The sequence below is a fragment of the Megascapheus bottae genome, chromosome 13, assembly GCF_031878675.1.
Source record: "Megascapheus bottae isolate mThoBot1 chromosome 13, mThoBot2.hap1, whole genome shotgun sequence".
Taxonomy (NCBI): domain Eukaryota; kingdom Metazoa; phylum Chordata; class Mammalia; order Rodentia; family Geomyidae; genus Megascapheus; species Megascapheus bottae.
Window position 1 is genome coordinate 60675144 of NC_143521.1, and position 15306 is coordinate 60690449.

Below are 15306 nucleotides of genomic sequence, written 5' to 3' on the forward strand. Positions count from 1 at the left end.
CTTTTATTTGGCAGAACAACTCTTCTCCTGGTGCTTTTAAGAAGCATTATCTTTTTGTGGTTACCCCTAACTTTTAAAGACTCATACAGATTTTTTTCCTTCTTTCTTGGGCTTGAACTCAGGATTTGGGCACTGTCCCTGCCTGAGCTGCTTTAGCTCAAGGCTAGAGCTCTACCACTTGAGCCCACTTCTAGCTATTTCTGTGTATGTGGTACAAAGGAATCAAACCCAGGGCTTTATGCATGCTAGGCAAGCTCTCTACCATAAGGCCACCTCCTAGCCCTTTACAATTTTCTTTCTCTCTTTGCTTTTTTTTTATTTCTCTCCCTCCTTCCTTTTTTCTCCTTCCCTCCCTCCCCTCACCCCCTTTTTTTGTACCAGTCCTGGGCGTTGGGGGTAATAAATGGAGATAAGAGTTTCATAGACTTTCCTGCAGTCCTCAGATCTTAGCCTTCTCAGTAGCTAGGATTCCAGGTTGAGCCACTGCACCCAGCCCTCCCTCCTTCTTGTGCTGGAGATTGAACCCAGGACCTCATACATGCCAGGCAAGTGCTGCTCTGAGACATGACTCTAGCCCTTTCCTATGGCCTGTGTTCCCTGCTGCTGTACTGAAAGAATGGTTAGTTCTTTAACTTCAGTGTTCTTAAGCATTCTGCAACATTTCTGGCCAGTTTTTGTTATCCAAAAGCTCTCTTGATAACAGGAAAATCTGGCTACCTACTTCTTCAGCTGTCTGTCTTTCTCTCTTTCTTTTTCTCTGTCTTTCTCTCTTTCTTTTTCTCTGTCTTTCTCTTTCTTTCTTTCTTTCTTTCTTTCTTTCTTTCTTTCCTTCTTTCTTTCTTTCTTTCTTTCTTGTCGTGAGGCTTTGAACTCTGGGCCTGGGTGCTGTCCCTGAGCTCTTCAGCTCAAGGCTACCACCCTACTCCTTCAGCCACAGCACCACTTAGGATTTTTTGGTGGTTAACTGGACATAAACGTCTCGGGTCCTTGTGTGCCCAGCTGGCTTTGGACCTTGATCCTCAGATCTCAGCCTCCTGAGCGTCAGCTAAGACAACAGGTGTGAGCCACCTGTCCCCAGTTGTGGACTTGAACTCTGGGCCTGGGCGCTGTCCCTGAGCTCTAGGTCAAGGCTACCGCCCTACCCCTTGAGCCACAGCCCCACTTCCATTTTTCTGGTGGTTAATTGGAGATGAGAGCCTCAGGGACCTCAGTGCCCAGGCTGGGTTTGAGCGTGTCCTCGTGTCTCGGTGTCCTTGGTAACTAGGATGACAGGCAGCAGTCACTACTGCCCGGCTTTAGCTATGTTTCTTTTTTCTTTGTATTGGGGGATTCTACAAATGAGGACACTGATACTTGCATGTGTGTCCTTCCTCCCTGTGAGCTAAAGAGGGCTCTTCTCCCCTCATCTGCTGAGCAAGTGATTATGTAACTATTCCCCAGCCTTTGTGCTGTCCTTGTCACTTTTCCTTTCCTTTCTTTCCTTTCTTTGTACCAGCCCTGGGGCTTGAACTTGGGGACTAGGTGCTGTTGCTGAGCTTTCTTTTGTTTGTTTTTCCTCCTTAAGCCTCGTATTGTACCTCTTGAGCCATGGTGCCACATCTGGCTTTTTGGTGATTATTGGTGGTAGAGGTCTCATGGACTTCAGTTCCCCAGACTGGCTTTCAGCCAGGATCCTCAGAGCCCAGTCCCCTGAGTGGCTGCGACGGCAGGTGTGAGCCTCCTGCTCGCCCTTTCGTCATTGCTCTGTCGTTATTGATATTTTATTGTCTTTAGGCAGACTGGCCCTCAGTTCTCTTCATGCTCCTCCGGGTCTTCCTACTCCTCTGGTCTGGTCTCTGCCTTCTGCTTTGTCAAAGACCCGCGTTGCTTACTTCTTTTCTTTCTTTTGTAACAAGGTGCTTAGAAGGCTGTATTTGCGTTGGTTCAGATTTCTCTGGGCCAGGGCCAGTTCATCCTGGGAAGAGGGGTGCAGGCCAGGCCTTGTTCTGGTGTGGTGGGTGGAGGAGGGCATGGGCCTCAGAAGTCCTCCTCCAGACCCACAGGGCCCTGCCAGGAAGCGTCAGCAGGGGTGGCCCAGAGCCTGCCTTGCCTTTGGGGAAGGCCGGGTGGGCAGGTTCAGCAGTGTGGGAGGCCTGTCCCGCCCTGCCCAGTGATGTGGCAGCAGCTGCAGATGTCTGGGGTCTGTCATGTCCTGGAGGGGCCCTGGAGAGGCGCCTGTGTCATAGCCTTGTCTAGCCAGGGGCCCGATGGCTACTCCAGAGTGCTGTCTTGCTAGTTAGAAACGTGACATTTGCTCGGCCATGACCTAGGGGTTGCACAGGCCTGGGCCTGGCCTGGCTCCTGGCTCTGCCTGCCCCATTGGCTTTTGGCGACACTGGCAGCTGCTGCAGTCCTGGGCATATCCCCAGAGACCAGCACAGGAAGAGAACCCCAGCTTAGACCTACAGACCTACAGAGGCGGGAAGTGCCCTCGCCCTCTGCTCTCTCCATACTCCATGTTGGTGAGGGGCAGAACTCAGAGGGCACACAGTGGTGTGGCAGGCCCTGTCCACCTCAAGGGGCAGCAGGAGCTGTGGAGCAGCCTGAGCAGCAAGGCTGGGGCTGGTGACCGCTGAAGCAGCAACCTTGTCAGCCACTGTGTCAGCAGTGCCCCGCGCAGGGCTGTGTGACCCCACCCCAAGCCCACTGCCTTCTTCTGGTCAAGGCCTCTGCCCGAGGCTAGGGGAGAGGCCCACCTGCTGTTGGAGGGAGGGAGGCCTCGGAACACCTGGCTACTGAGATGGTACGGGGCCCAGGCTGGCTGTGCATGGGGAGCTGGCTGTGGGGGGGGGAGCAGGGAGGCCAGGACCACTGCTGTGTCTGTTTCGGGGCTGGTGAGGTGACAGAGGGGTGGGGACGGGGAGGCCAGGACCGCTGCTGCGTCTGTTTCAGGGCTGGCACAGACTCCAGGGAGAGACAGGACTACAACCGCAGTCTCCCAGCATCCACAGGCAAGGACAAGGAAGACTGAGGAGGAGGCAGCAGACCCCACCCGGCAGAGGTGCCACCACCGCCGCCAGCGTGCAGCCTCTCCCCCTCCCTCCCCGGCCAGGTGACTCCAGCTGTCTGTCACCTGCTCAGCAGACAGGCGCTCTACCTTCTCTGGGTCTAGCAAGCTGGTACCTGCTGCTGTCTACCAGCCTAGGGACAAAGATCCTGAGGCAGAAATGTCAGTGGGGCTGACTGGAGTACATGAGAGGGGCCTTGCTCCAGTGTGTAGGCAGGCCACCCCAGCCAGGCGAGCCCGGAGAGCAGAGCCAGTGCTGCCCGAGGCGCATGCTCACCACCCCTGCTCTGGGGCGTGGTGGGAGGGGCAGAGGTCACGGCACCAGCGGGCAGCTAATGCCTTGCTGTTGACAGGGCGCCGCTGGGACCAGAGGAGGCCCAGAAGCTGGCGGCAGAGCGGGCCCGGGCACCTGTTGTGCCCTTTGGAGTGGACCTGTGCTACTGGGGCCAGGAGCAGCAGATGGCCGCGAAGGTCTTCAAGTGAGTCCACAGAGCCTGCGGCCTGGTCAGCAGGCACAAGCCCTGGAGCTGCTGGGGAGGCAGGGACCCCACGCAGAAAGGAGCAGCCTGGAGGCCGGCATGAACGCCCCCATGATGCCCTCAAGAGCTCTAGGTCAGCGGCCTTGGAGAGAGCTCATTCTCCAAGTCCTCCGAGCCTGGCGACAGCCGGCCTTCCGCTCTCCTGGGCGCCCTGAGCGCTCTCACTCTGCCTGTCAGGCAGGTAGGCCCAGGCAACAAGACATGCCCTGGGGCGGCAGGAAGAGCGGCCCAGGGAGGAAGGGGAGGCGGGAGAACAGGGAGGGCACCCCAGGGAGGACGGGTGAGGTGGGGAGAGTGCCAGGGAGGACGGGTGAGGTGGGAGGACTGCCCCAGGGAGGATGGGTGAGGTGGGGAGAGTGCCCAGGGAGGACGGGTGAGGTGGGGAGAGTGCCCAGGGAGGACGGGTGAGGTGGGGAGAGTGCCCAGGGAGGACGGTGAGGTGGGGGGAGTGCCCAGGGAGGACGGTGAGGTGGGAGGACTGCCCCAGGGAGGACGGGTGAGGTGGGGAGAGTGCCCAGGGAGGACGGGTGAGGTGGGGGGACTGCCCCAGGGAGGATGGGTGAGGTGGGGAGAGTGCCCAGGGAGGACGGGTGAGGTGGGGAGAGTGCCCAGGGAGGACGGTGAGGTGGGGGGAGTGCCCAGGGAGGACGGGTGAGGTGGGGGGACTGCCCCAGGGAGGACGGGTGAGGTGGGGAGAGTGCTCCAGGGAGGACGGGTGAGGTGGGGAGAGTGCCCAGGGAGGACGGGTGAGGTGGGGGGACTGCCCCAGGGAGGACGGGTGAGGTGGGGAGAGTGCCCAGGGAGGACGGGTGAGGTGGGGAGAGTGCCCAGAGAGGACGGGTGAGGTGGGGGGAGTGCCCAGGGAGGACGGGTGAGGTGGGGGGACTGCCCCAGGGAGGACGGGTGAGGTGGGGAGAGTGCTCCAGGGAGGACGGGTGAGGTGGGGAGAGTGCCCAGGGAGGACGGGTGAGGTGGGGGGACTGCCCCAGGGAGGATGGGTGAGGTGGGGAGAGTGCCCAGGGAGGACGGGTGAGGTGGGGAGGGTGCCCAGGGAGGACGGGTGAGGTGGGGAGAGTGCCCAGGGAGGACGGGTGAGGTGGGGAGAGTGCCCAGGGAGGACGGGTGAGGTGGGAGGACTGCCCCAGGGAGGACGGGTGAGGTGGGGAGAGTGCCCAGGGAGGACGGGTGAGGTGGGGAGAGTGCCCAGGGAGGACGGGTGAGGTGGGGAGAGTGCCCAGGGAGGACTGGTGAGGTGGGGGGACTGCCCCAGGGAGGATGGGTGAGGTGGGGAGAGTGCCCAGGGAGGACGGGTGAGGTGGGGAGAGTGCCCAGGGAGGACGGGTGAGGTGGGGGGACTGCCCCAGGGAGGACGGGTGAGGTGGGGGGACTGCCCCAGGGAGGATGGGTGAGGTGGGGAGAGTGCCCAGGGAGGACGGGTGAGGTGGGGAGAGTGCCCAGGGAGGACGGGTGAGGTGGGAGGAGTGCCCAGGGAGGACGGGTGAGGTGGGAGGACTGCCCCAGGGAGGACGGGTGAGGTGGGGAGAGTGCCCAGGGAGGACGGGTGAGGTGGGGAGAGTGCCCAGGGAGGACGGGTGAGGTGGGGAGAGTGCCCAGGGAGGACTGGTGAGGTGGGGGGACTGCCCCAGGGAGGATGGGTGAGGTGGGGAGAGTGCCCAGGGAGGACGGGTGAGGTGGGGAGAGTGCCCAGGGAGGACGGGTGAGGTGGGGGGACTGCCCCAGGGAGGACGGGTGAGGTGGGGGGACTGCCCCAGGGAGGATGGGTGAGGTGGGGAGAGTGCCCAGGGAGGACGGGTGAGGTGGGGAGAGTGCCCAGGGAGGACGGGTGAGGTGGGAGGAGTGCCCAGGGAGGACGGGTGAGGTGGGAGGACTGCCCCAGGGAGGACGGGTGAGGTGGGGAGAGTGCCCAGGGAGGACGGGTGAGGTGGGGGGACTGCCCCAGGGAGGACGGGTGAGGTGGGGGGACTGCCCCAGGGAGGATGGGTGAGGTGGGGAGAGTGCCCAGGGAGGACGGGTGAGGTGGGGGGACTGCCCCAGGGAGGACGGGTGAGGTGGGGAGAGTGCCCAGGGAGGACGGGTGAGGTGGGGGGAGTGCCCAGGGAGGACGGGTGAGGTGGGGAGAGTGCTCCAGGGAGGACGGGTGAGGTGGGGAGAGTGCCCAGGGAGGACGGGTGAGGTGGGAGGAGTGCCCAGGGAGGACGGGTGAGGTGGGAGGACTGCCCCAGGGAGGACGGGTGAGGTGGGGAGAGTGCTCCATGGAGGACGGGTGAGGTGGGGAGAGTGCCCAGGGAGGACGGGTGAGGTGGGAGGACTGCCCCAGGGAGGACGGGTGAGGTGGGGAGAGTGCCCAGGGAGGACGGGTGAGGTGGGGAGAGTGCCCAGGGAGGACGGGTGAGGGGGGGAGAGTGCCCAGGGAGGACGGGTGAGGTGGGGAGAGTGCTCCAGGGAGGACGGGTGAGGTGGGGAGAGTGCCCAGGGAGGACGGGTGAGGTGGGAGGAGTGCCCAGGGAGGACGGGTGAGGTGGGGAGAGTGCCCAGGGAGGACGGGTGAGGTGGGGAGAGTGCCCAGGGAGGACGGGTGAGGTGGGAGGACTGCCCCAGGGAGGACGGGTGAGGTGGGAGGAGTGCCCAGGGAGGACGGGTGAGGTGGGGAGAGTGCCCAGGGAGGACGGGTGAGGTGGGGAGAGTGCCCAGGGAGGACGGGTGAGGTGGGGAGAGTGCCCAGGGAGGACGGATGAGGTGGGAGGACTGCCCCAGGGAGGACGGGTGAGGTGGGGAGAGTGCCCAGGGAGGACGGGTGAGGGGGGGAGAGTGCCCAGGGAGGACGGGTGAGGGGGGGAGAGTGCCCAGGGAGGACGGGTGAGGTGGGAGGAGTGCCCAGGGAGGACGGGTGAGGTGGGAGGAGTGCCCAAGGAGGACGGGTGAGGTGGGGAGAGTGCCCAGGGAGGACGGGTGAGGTGGGGAGAGTGCCCAGGGAGGACGGGTGAGGAAGGGGAGAGTGCTCCAGGGAGGACGGGTAAAGTGGGGAGAGTGCTCAGGAGGACGGGTGAGGTGGGAGGACTGCCCCAGGGAGGACGGGTGAGGTGGGGAGAGTGCCCAGGGAGGACGGGTGAGGTGGGGAGAGTGCCCAGGGAGGACGGGTGAGGTGGGGGGAGTGCCCAGGGAGGACGGGTGAGGTGGGAGGACTGCCCCAGGGGGGACGGGTGAGGTGGGGAGAGTGCCCAGGGAGGACGGGTGAGGGGGGGAGAGTGCCCAGGGAGGACGGGTGAGGTGGGAGGAGTGCCCAGGGAGGACGGGTGAGGGAGGGGAGAGTGCTCCAGGGAGGACGGGTAGGGGGGGGAGAGTGCCCAGGGGGGACGGGTGAGGTGGGGAGAGTGCCCAGGGAGGACGGGTGAGGTGGGAGGACTGCCCCAGGGGGGACGGGTGAGGTGGGGAGAGTGCCCAGGGAGGACGGGTGAGGGGGGGAGTGCTGCATGGAGGGGAGTTGTGTGTGATGCCCGGTGTCCTCTCTCCAGGAGCACTCGGGGTTCTGTAGAGTCGTGGCCTTCCTGGAGCTGCGGTGCACTTGTCCCCTGTTCTAGACATAGGGCTCTGAAGGGCTTTGGGTCTCGTCACTGCTGCAGGTCTGACTCTCAGCACCGCTTCTGGAAGCCCCACGAGATGGAAGAGGAAACGGACAACTCAGAGGTTTCTGAGATGCTCCGGAGTCGCCGAATCACCTTTGCGGGGACGTTTGAGCCTGTGCAGCACCAGTGCCGGGCCTTAAGGCCCGATGGCCGGCTCTGTGAGCGCCAAGACCGGCTCAAGGTGGGGGCAGTGCAGGGCCAGGATGAGAGGCCAGAGGGGAGTCCTGAGCCCCTTGTCCTGTGCGGGGCCAGACAAGCTTGAGCCCCACGGAGCCCCGGGAGGGCCGTCCTCAGGTGCCGGCCGCCCTAGCCACTGTCGGCCAGAGCACTATTTCTTTACTTCTGAGTGAACCTTCCGTAGTGCCCGGGCCCTGGCCCCATACGCAGCCAGATCCTCCAGGGTGCCAGGCCACCCAGCTTCCCAGACACACTGGCAGAAGAACGCAGGGTGGAACAGGATTGCCCGAATAGACTTGACTCGAGGCCTCCATCTCCTGTCGCCATTTCTGGGACTCCCCCCAATCCCGCTCATAGGACCTCAGCTTGGCCAGGCCACCCTCCTGGGGGCTGGGAGCTCACCAGCCACTCCGTGCCTCCCCACAGTGCCCCTTCCATGGTAAGATCATCCCCAGAGACAATGCTGGGCAGCCTCTGGATGCAGAGCTCAGGGCCCAGGAGCAGAGGCAGCGACTGCAGAGCCCAGCACAGCCAGGTAGGCCCTGGGCAGGCGGGAGGACGGCGCTGGCCCTGTCCCCCCAGGACCCTCCTCCGAGGAGGGGGCGTGTCTGCCGGTCCTTGGCCCTTGTGCACTTGGTCCTGAGACACACACGTGGCTCCGGACTGGCATCCCGGGACGTGCAGAGGCTAGGTGATGGCAGGGGTCCCCAGCCATTAATCTGTTGGCCAGGCCCTTCCCTGGTGGCTCGCACTCAGGAGCAAATCAAGCGCCTATTTTTGTGTCAACCCTGAAGAGTATCTGGTTTCCAGCCCTTGGTGGCTTGTTAACAAACAGGTATCAGGCCTTGGGCCGAGCGGTGCTGGCCAGTCAGATGTGAAATAGCGTCTCTTTACTAACTGCAGTATTGATCCCGCCTCCCCCGCCGCCCCGCACGGGGCAATTTTCTTTTCCCTGGTGCTAACCTCAGTGACAATGCATGCTGCGCTCAGGCCATCCGCACCCACGAAGGCCCAGCAGCCCGGCATCTATTGATTTTCTTCAAAGGCTTTTAAATTGCTCCTTCATTTTCCTGAGGTGCTCATTCCATCTCCGCTGGGTGCCAGCGTTTTTTCCTTGTGTTTAAACAATTGCTCTATTCACTGGGTTCCTAAACTGTGACGCCTTCTTATTACCGGGAGATAAACTGTTTGGACAGTTTTCCTTAATCTTGGATTAATCGCCTCTGTATCTGAACTGTGCAGCCCGAGTTCCTTCACTCCAAAAGTCAGCCCGGGAAGGCTGTGCCATCCGTCTGTCTGGGGTGCACAGCTGCTCCCCGGATGAATGTGCCCTCGCTCGCCTGGCCTAGCGGCACCCTGCTTACAAACGCCCCCTCTGCCCCGTGTCCTGGCTCACGGGTGCTGTTTGTGAGTCTGAATTCCACAGAGTTGGGGCGTGGTGCCTCCATGGGCCAGGCCTGTCAGGGGGGCATTGTCCCCCCTGCTTTGTTGGGGTGCCTCCTAGGCCTCCCCAGCCAGGCTACGCCTGTGCCATGCCACAGAGACCAAGAAAGGGGCAGCTGCCTGCAGCCTCGGGCCCTGAGCCCAGAAGAACTCGGTGCCATTGACGTAGCTGCCTGGGACCAGCCAGCGAGCCCAGCGCGGGATCAGTGACCTCCTCCCTTGTGTGTTCTCTGGTGCGGGCAGACTTTGGCAGGACTGGGCATCAGCGTTCCCCTCACTGCCATAATAGACAGGGCAGCCCTGCTGTGCCAAGCTCAGAGCGGGTCCCTGAGGTGCCTACCTGCGTGTACTCAGTCTCGGCCAGTGCCTGCCCTGCACCCAGGCCAGCGGGCGAGCCCCACAGCATTCCTGCTGTCGGGCCTGAGGGAATGCTAGGGAGTGGGTGTCAGTTTTGTGCTCCAGGCCCCTGGTCCCCGGAAGGGGTCCCTGCCTGGCTGCCTCAGTGGCTCACGCCAGGCACTTTGTAACATGGAGGGGCTTTGCTCAGATTGGCAGGACCCCGAGTTTCTGAAGGATGTGGAGGCAGCCACGGGAGCGGATCTTGGCTCATCCAGGTACAGCGGGAAGGGCAAAGGGAAGAAGAAGAAGAAGAAGCACCCCAATCTCACTGACCTGCGAGAGCGGGCCAACACTGCCCGCGCCCGCATCGGGAAGAAAGTCTTTGCCAAGTAAGAGTGCCCCCGCCACTGGGACAGAGCCACCCTGACCTGGGACAGAGCTGGCCAGGGGCAGGCCTCACAGGGGCCTGAGCCGGGAGGGGACGGAAAGGGACCTCCAGACTCGCCTGTTTGTCATGGGTGGTCTCCCTCCCTGTGGGCAGCGCTGTGGGTAAGAGCTGGTCTCCGTCTGCCCTGTTCACTTACCCCGCAGGTCCAGTGCTGGCCTTGCTGTGTCCCCATCAGGGACCACAGGGTTGTCCCTGGCAGCAGCCTTGGAGAGGGTTGCAATGTACTGGGCTCCTTTAGAGCCTGGACCCACCACCAGCCAGGGGTACAGGCCACGGTGTCTGCAGTCCTGCAGACAGGCCCTGGCCAGGGACACGAGCCATGGTCGCCCAGTGCTGGTGGAGCCCCACAGGCTGTCGGCTGTCCTGGGGTTGATTTGGGGGTACTGCCCAGCAGCCTCTCCCTGGTGGGACGGGGCAGGTGGTCCCCTGGGAGAAGGCTCTCCTGCCCAGCTGGGGCCTCACCGAGAGGGGCAGCGGGTCTTGGCTCTGTGGCTGGGGCAGGCCATGGCACCTGGGAGGGGCCAGGGCGAAAGCAGTACCGCCTTTCAGCTAGCTTCTCGTGGTCAGCAGGGAGGTGCCAAGGACAGCCCAGGGCCTTTGCCCAGGGACAAGGAGACGGGGCAGGAGCAGGGCAGGAGTTGCCTCTCACTGCAGGCCGAGGGCTGGGAGGGAGCCCCGGCACAGCTTCCGGGCTGCAGAGGTTGGGGTAGGCGCCCTCCTGTCCCTGCTGGCCCACTCAGGTGTGGATCCCCATGTCACAGCTGGCCGAGAGACTGCATTCTCTCTGGACGAGGCAGAGGGTGTGGCCAGGCTTGTCTGTACTTCCTTCACCACGCCTCCCAGGGCGTCCCGCTGCACGCTGCGTGTGCAGGTCCACAAGTGGCCACGGCAGTGAGCCATCAGTGGGCGTGACACCCAACACTGCCCTGCTGCTCTGGAGCAGGGGCCTGCCCGGAGCTTCCTGAGGGAGGGCCAGCTTGTGCTGCAGCGCAGCCTGCGGTCTGGGGGTGGCCAGGCCCTCTTCTCGGGCAGAAGCACCTGCAGCGGCTCTAGCTCTGGAGCCTGAGGAGTTGTGTGGTGCCAGCCTCACCGACACCAGTCTGGCACCCACAGAAAGTTGGCCGCAGCGGGGCCAAAGCCAACTAAGTGTTCTCGCTTTGCTCTCCCCCAGGGCGGCCGTGCAGAGGGTAGTTGCTGCGATGAACCAGATGGACCGGAAGAAACACGAGAAGTTTGCAAACCAGTTTAACTATGCGCTGAATTAAAAATGGGCCCTGGGTGCTGTGCTCCGCCAGGGCCCTGCCAGACACAGGCCTGGGCAGAGCTGCGGCCCCCATGTGTGTTCATGTCACATCCAGAGCGCTGCCTGAGGACCGGGAATGTCGCTTGGTGGCAGGGCACCTGCTCAGCGGGTGTGGGGACCTGGGTTCTACTCCCTGCACAACGGGGTGGGGTTGCATCGGAGCACACACCTAGAGCCCCATAATTCATAAGACCGTGAGTCCCAGGCCAGCCTGGAACCCAGTCTGAGACCCTTATTCAAAACAAACAAAACGGAAAAACCGCAGCCCACGCCTCGTGATTCCAGCTTCTCACGAGGCAGAGATGGCGTCATGGTTTGGGGTCCACTCGTCGCGTAACGTTTGTGGCCCAGGTGTGGTTCACTCCTGACTCCAGCTGCCCAAAGGCACACGTAGGAGGACAGCCATCCAAGGTGGGCCTGGACAGAAGTGGACCCTCCTGTCTAAAATAACCTGAAGCCAAGAGTAGTTCAAGTGGCGGGGCGCGTGCTAGCAAAGGTGAGCCTTGAGTTCCCCCGGGTGGCCCAGAAAAGCCCCTCCTGGGGCCCCCTGCCCTGGAGCCCCGCCTTCGGAGGCAGGGCCGATCTGCAGTGGCCCGGCGCTCAGAGTAGGTGGCCCTGTTCTCCCCACAGTGGCCACAGGAGACAGCCACTCAGTCTACGGGGCCCCTTCCCACACACGGTGCCTTTCTTAAAGATTTGAGTTGGCAGCTGGGATGGGGCTTAAACATAGCCTGATTTCTGGTCAGGTTTTTTGCTTCTAGCTGGTACTCTACCAATTGAGCCCCACCTCCAGTCTCGTCTTGATTCCTCTCACCTGCCCTGTGTGGAGGAGGGGACAGGGGAGGATGCAGACGCAGCATCGTTAGGAACTGTTGGGAATCCCGTGAACGTTTGCCTTCTGGTTTTTGAGTGGCTGTGAACGGAGTTGTTTGGGGTTCGTTTGGGGTTCGTACCCAGGGCTGGGATGCCTGCTGATGGTTACACGAGCCACGCTGAGCTTTCCCATGAACTTCCAAACTGCTTTCCAAGGGGTCCCACAGACCTTGAGATCATCAGCTGCTCACCTGCCTGCAAATACTGGTCACCCCCTCTCCCCCTTTCTCCTCTCCTTCCCTCTCTCCCTCTCCTTTCCTTCCCTTTGCCTCTCTTTCTTATCCCTCTCCCTCCCTCCCTCCTCTCTCCCCTTTCCTCTTCCCACCCCCTCCCTCCTCTCCATCTCTCCCCTCCTTCCCTCTCCTCTTTCCCTCCCTCTCCTCTCCCCTCTTTCACCCCTCTCTCCCTCCCTGTCTCCCCTCCCCTCTCCTTCCCTCCCCCTTCCCTCTCCCTTCTTTCCTTCTCTCTTCTCTTCCTCTCCCTTCCCTTCCCCAGGTCTCCCCCTCCCTCTCTTTTTTCTCTCCCTCTCCCACCTTCCCTCTCTCCCCACCTTCCTCCCTCCCTCTCTCTAAGATGTCCTTTCTAGTCTCTGCTCCCCCACCCCTTGTCTGAAACCTACCACCTCCAGCCCGTCATCTCCTTAGTGTGTGCAGAGTGTTCCCTGTCTTCCTGCCGGCCTGCACGACGATGCCTGCTGTCCTTTAAAGCAAACATGTTCATTTTGGTGTCCAAATTTATTTTTTCTTTATTGCTGTGCAGTTGATGTCCTCTGTAGGAAATCAAAAATCATTTTGCCAAATTTCAGATTTAAAGGTGTTTGGGTTTTTTTTTTCCAAGTCCCAGGTTTTCTTCTTAGACTTTTTTTTTTTTTTTTGCCAGCCCTGGGGCTTGAACTCAGGGCCTGGGCACTGTCCTGGGCCTTCTCAAGGCTAGAGCTCTCCCACTTGAGCCACAGGACCACTTCTATTTTTTTTTATGTATGTGGTACCAAGGAATCGAACCCAGGGCGTTTTGCATGGTAGGCCAAACTCCAGGCCCTTTTCCTTAGAGTTTTATATTTATTTCTTTAACATTGTTTTAGCTGTCCTAGGGCTTGAACTCAGGCCTTGGGCTTCTTTTACTCAAGGCCAGCATTCTACCACTTGAGCCACAGCACTACTTCTGGCTTTTTCTGTGTATGTGGCACTGAGGAATCGAACCTGGGTCTTCATGCATGCTAGGCAAGCACTCTACCACTAGGCCAAACTGCCAGCCTGGCCTGTATATCCTAAGCGTGAGTCCTCCAGCTTTGCCCCCTCTCTGGCCCTTGTATTCCCAGATGAATTTCAGGACGGGGTTTGTTGTTTTCTCTATATTCTTATCAGAAAGCAGATTACAATTTTGATAGAGATTGCATTCAGTCTGTCAGATAATAATGCTCTCCTAATAAGTCTGATCCCGGGAATGTCGAGTATCTCCCACTTAGTTGAGTCATCTTTTGTTGAACAGTATTTTATAATTTTTAGTGTATGAGTCTTCCACTTATAAAAATATAAAAAATATACCTCTGCAAGTAGCAGATTCCTCAGTGTTGCCCCCAAGACCCAGGGCATACGTCTGGGGTTCTCAACCCACCGTGCGTGGCTGCCACACCGGAGGCGGAGCCAGTGCCTGGGGAAGGGCTGGCGGGAAGGAGTGCCCGAGGTCCCGTGCAGGCCAGTCCTCCGTGCAGTGGAGACTGCCTGCTCGTCCCCATCAGCAGCTTCACAGTAAGACAGAGCCGCATCGGGAAGATTTGCTGTCTTTCCGGCTTCTGATCTCTCACCAGCACCAGTGAGCTGTGCCAGTCTTTCACCGTGTCCGGCGGGTCCAGGCGTGAAGTGCGTTCTGGCCAGGCCCCTCCCCCTCCCAGACCACCAGGCCTTTCCGTCTCAACTCTGTGAAACTCTTCTGTTGGCCCTGCTAGCAGTGAGGCAAGGCGAGATTATTTGGGGAATCTGAACGAATTCTGATCCTCAGAATTTCCTACCCAGTTAGAGGGAAGGAAAAGTAGCCTATCAGCCAGGCGGCTGTTTCAGCAACTCAGGAGGCTGAAATCTGAGGCTCGCAGTTCAAAACCAATCTGGGCAAACAAAGTCTAGTTCATCACCGGAAAAAAAAAAAAAAAAAGAAGTGGAGTCGTGTGGCTCAAGGGTAGAGGTCTATCCTGAGCGAGAAGCTCTGCTCGTGATCAGACTGGCACCAGAAAGAAAGGTAGCCTCACACCTGTAATTCTAGCTACTCCAAAGGCTGAGACCTAAGGATCCAGGTCAAAGCCAGCCTGGGCACTGAAGTCCATGAGGCTCTTACCTCCAATTAACCACCAGACAACCGGAAGTGGCTCCAGGGATAGGGTGGTAGCCTGGAGCTGAAGAGCTCAGGGACAGCACCCAGGCCCAGACAACGTGTCCTGGGAAAGGAAAGCATTACTTTGTAACTCTGTGTCTGTACACATGCTTTTTAAGTACTCTGACAGGGGTGAGCCTGCGCCTGGCTTTAGGGACATTTTGAGTGCAGGCAGCGGTCTTCCTCCACAGCTGTATCTGGAGCCTCCCTTGCCACAGCAAATCCACCAGCATGCCGTGTCCTCCTTCCACAGCACGTGGAGGAGCGTGTGCTCGGGTTGGGTTGGACGTCTGTTCAGGTTGCAGTTCTGGGGAAGCCAGAGGGCTGATTACATCCCCATTTCCTGGCCATGAGGCCCGGGACAGGGGATGGGATTCCTTGTTTTATTTCTCTTGCCTAATTTCTCTGGCTAGCACCTCCAGTCCATGTGGAATAGACATGATGGATGGCAGGGGAAATGGTTGTCTGGCTCCTGATGGTGAGGAGAGCAAGCTTTCCAGTCCTCCACCGTGGGTAGGCGCTGGCTGCGGGCGTCCAGGCGTCCTCTGCCCCTCTGAGGTACTCTCTCCACACTGCCTTTCCTGAATGGATGATGATTCGTGTGCATCACCCCGCTTGCAGTGTTCTACTCTCCATTTGTTGAACGAAGCTTGCATTCATGGATAAGCTTCACTGACTGGTGTAGTCAGCTCTATATCGTGCTGGGCATTTGCTAGCATTTCACCTCTGTTTTTATAGAGATACTGCCAGCAGGGCTTGTTTGTTTCCTTGTGAGGTGTGTTTTCTGGCTTCTGGTAAGTCATCACTGGTCTCTCTGTCCTTTTTCTTGATTGTATCTCCAAATCTAACTTGTGTTTCTATAGCCAGTATAGACTTGAACTGGATCCTCATCAATCTTCCCATTCTCTGCTTCTTAGAGAATTGGCTCTGTTCACATTCACAGGATCGGTGGGGTTGAATTCTGTTTGTTGCCTCTATCCCTCCTTTTTTATTTTCTAGTCCTGGGGCTTGAACTCTGAGCTTGGCACTGTTCCTGAGCATTCTAACACTTGAGCCACACACACAGCCCTATTTTGGGCTTTTTCTGTCTGTGTGGTACTGAGAAATCAAGCCCAGGGCTTCATGCCTGT

General features: G+C 60.0%; 1 protein-coding gene across 1 annotated transcript in view; it reads left to right on the forward strand.

The window, feature by feature from the left end:
- Positions 1–11491, forward strand: part of Uvssa (UV stimulated scaffold protein A) — a 32142-nt gene extending 20651 nt beyond the window's left edge. The window contains exons 8-13 of the mRNA XM_090343963.1: positions 2932–3091; positions 3400–3525; positions 7227–7410; positions 7833–7941; positions 9397–9577; positions 10808–11491. Of these exons, the coding sequence (XP_090200089.1) occupies positions 2932–3091; positions 3400–3525; positions 7227–7410; positions 7833–7941; positions 9397–9577; positions 10808–10901 (854 nt within the window). The 3' untranslated portion in view covers positions 10902–11491. The remainder of the gene's footprint in view (positions 1–2931; positions 3092–3399; positions 3526–7226; positions 7411–7832; positions 7942–9396; positions 9578–10807) is intronic.
- The last annotated feature ends 3815 nt before the right edge of the window (positions 11492–15306 follow it).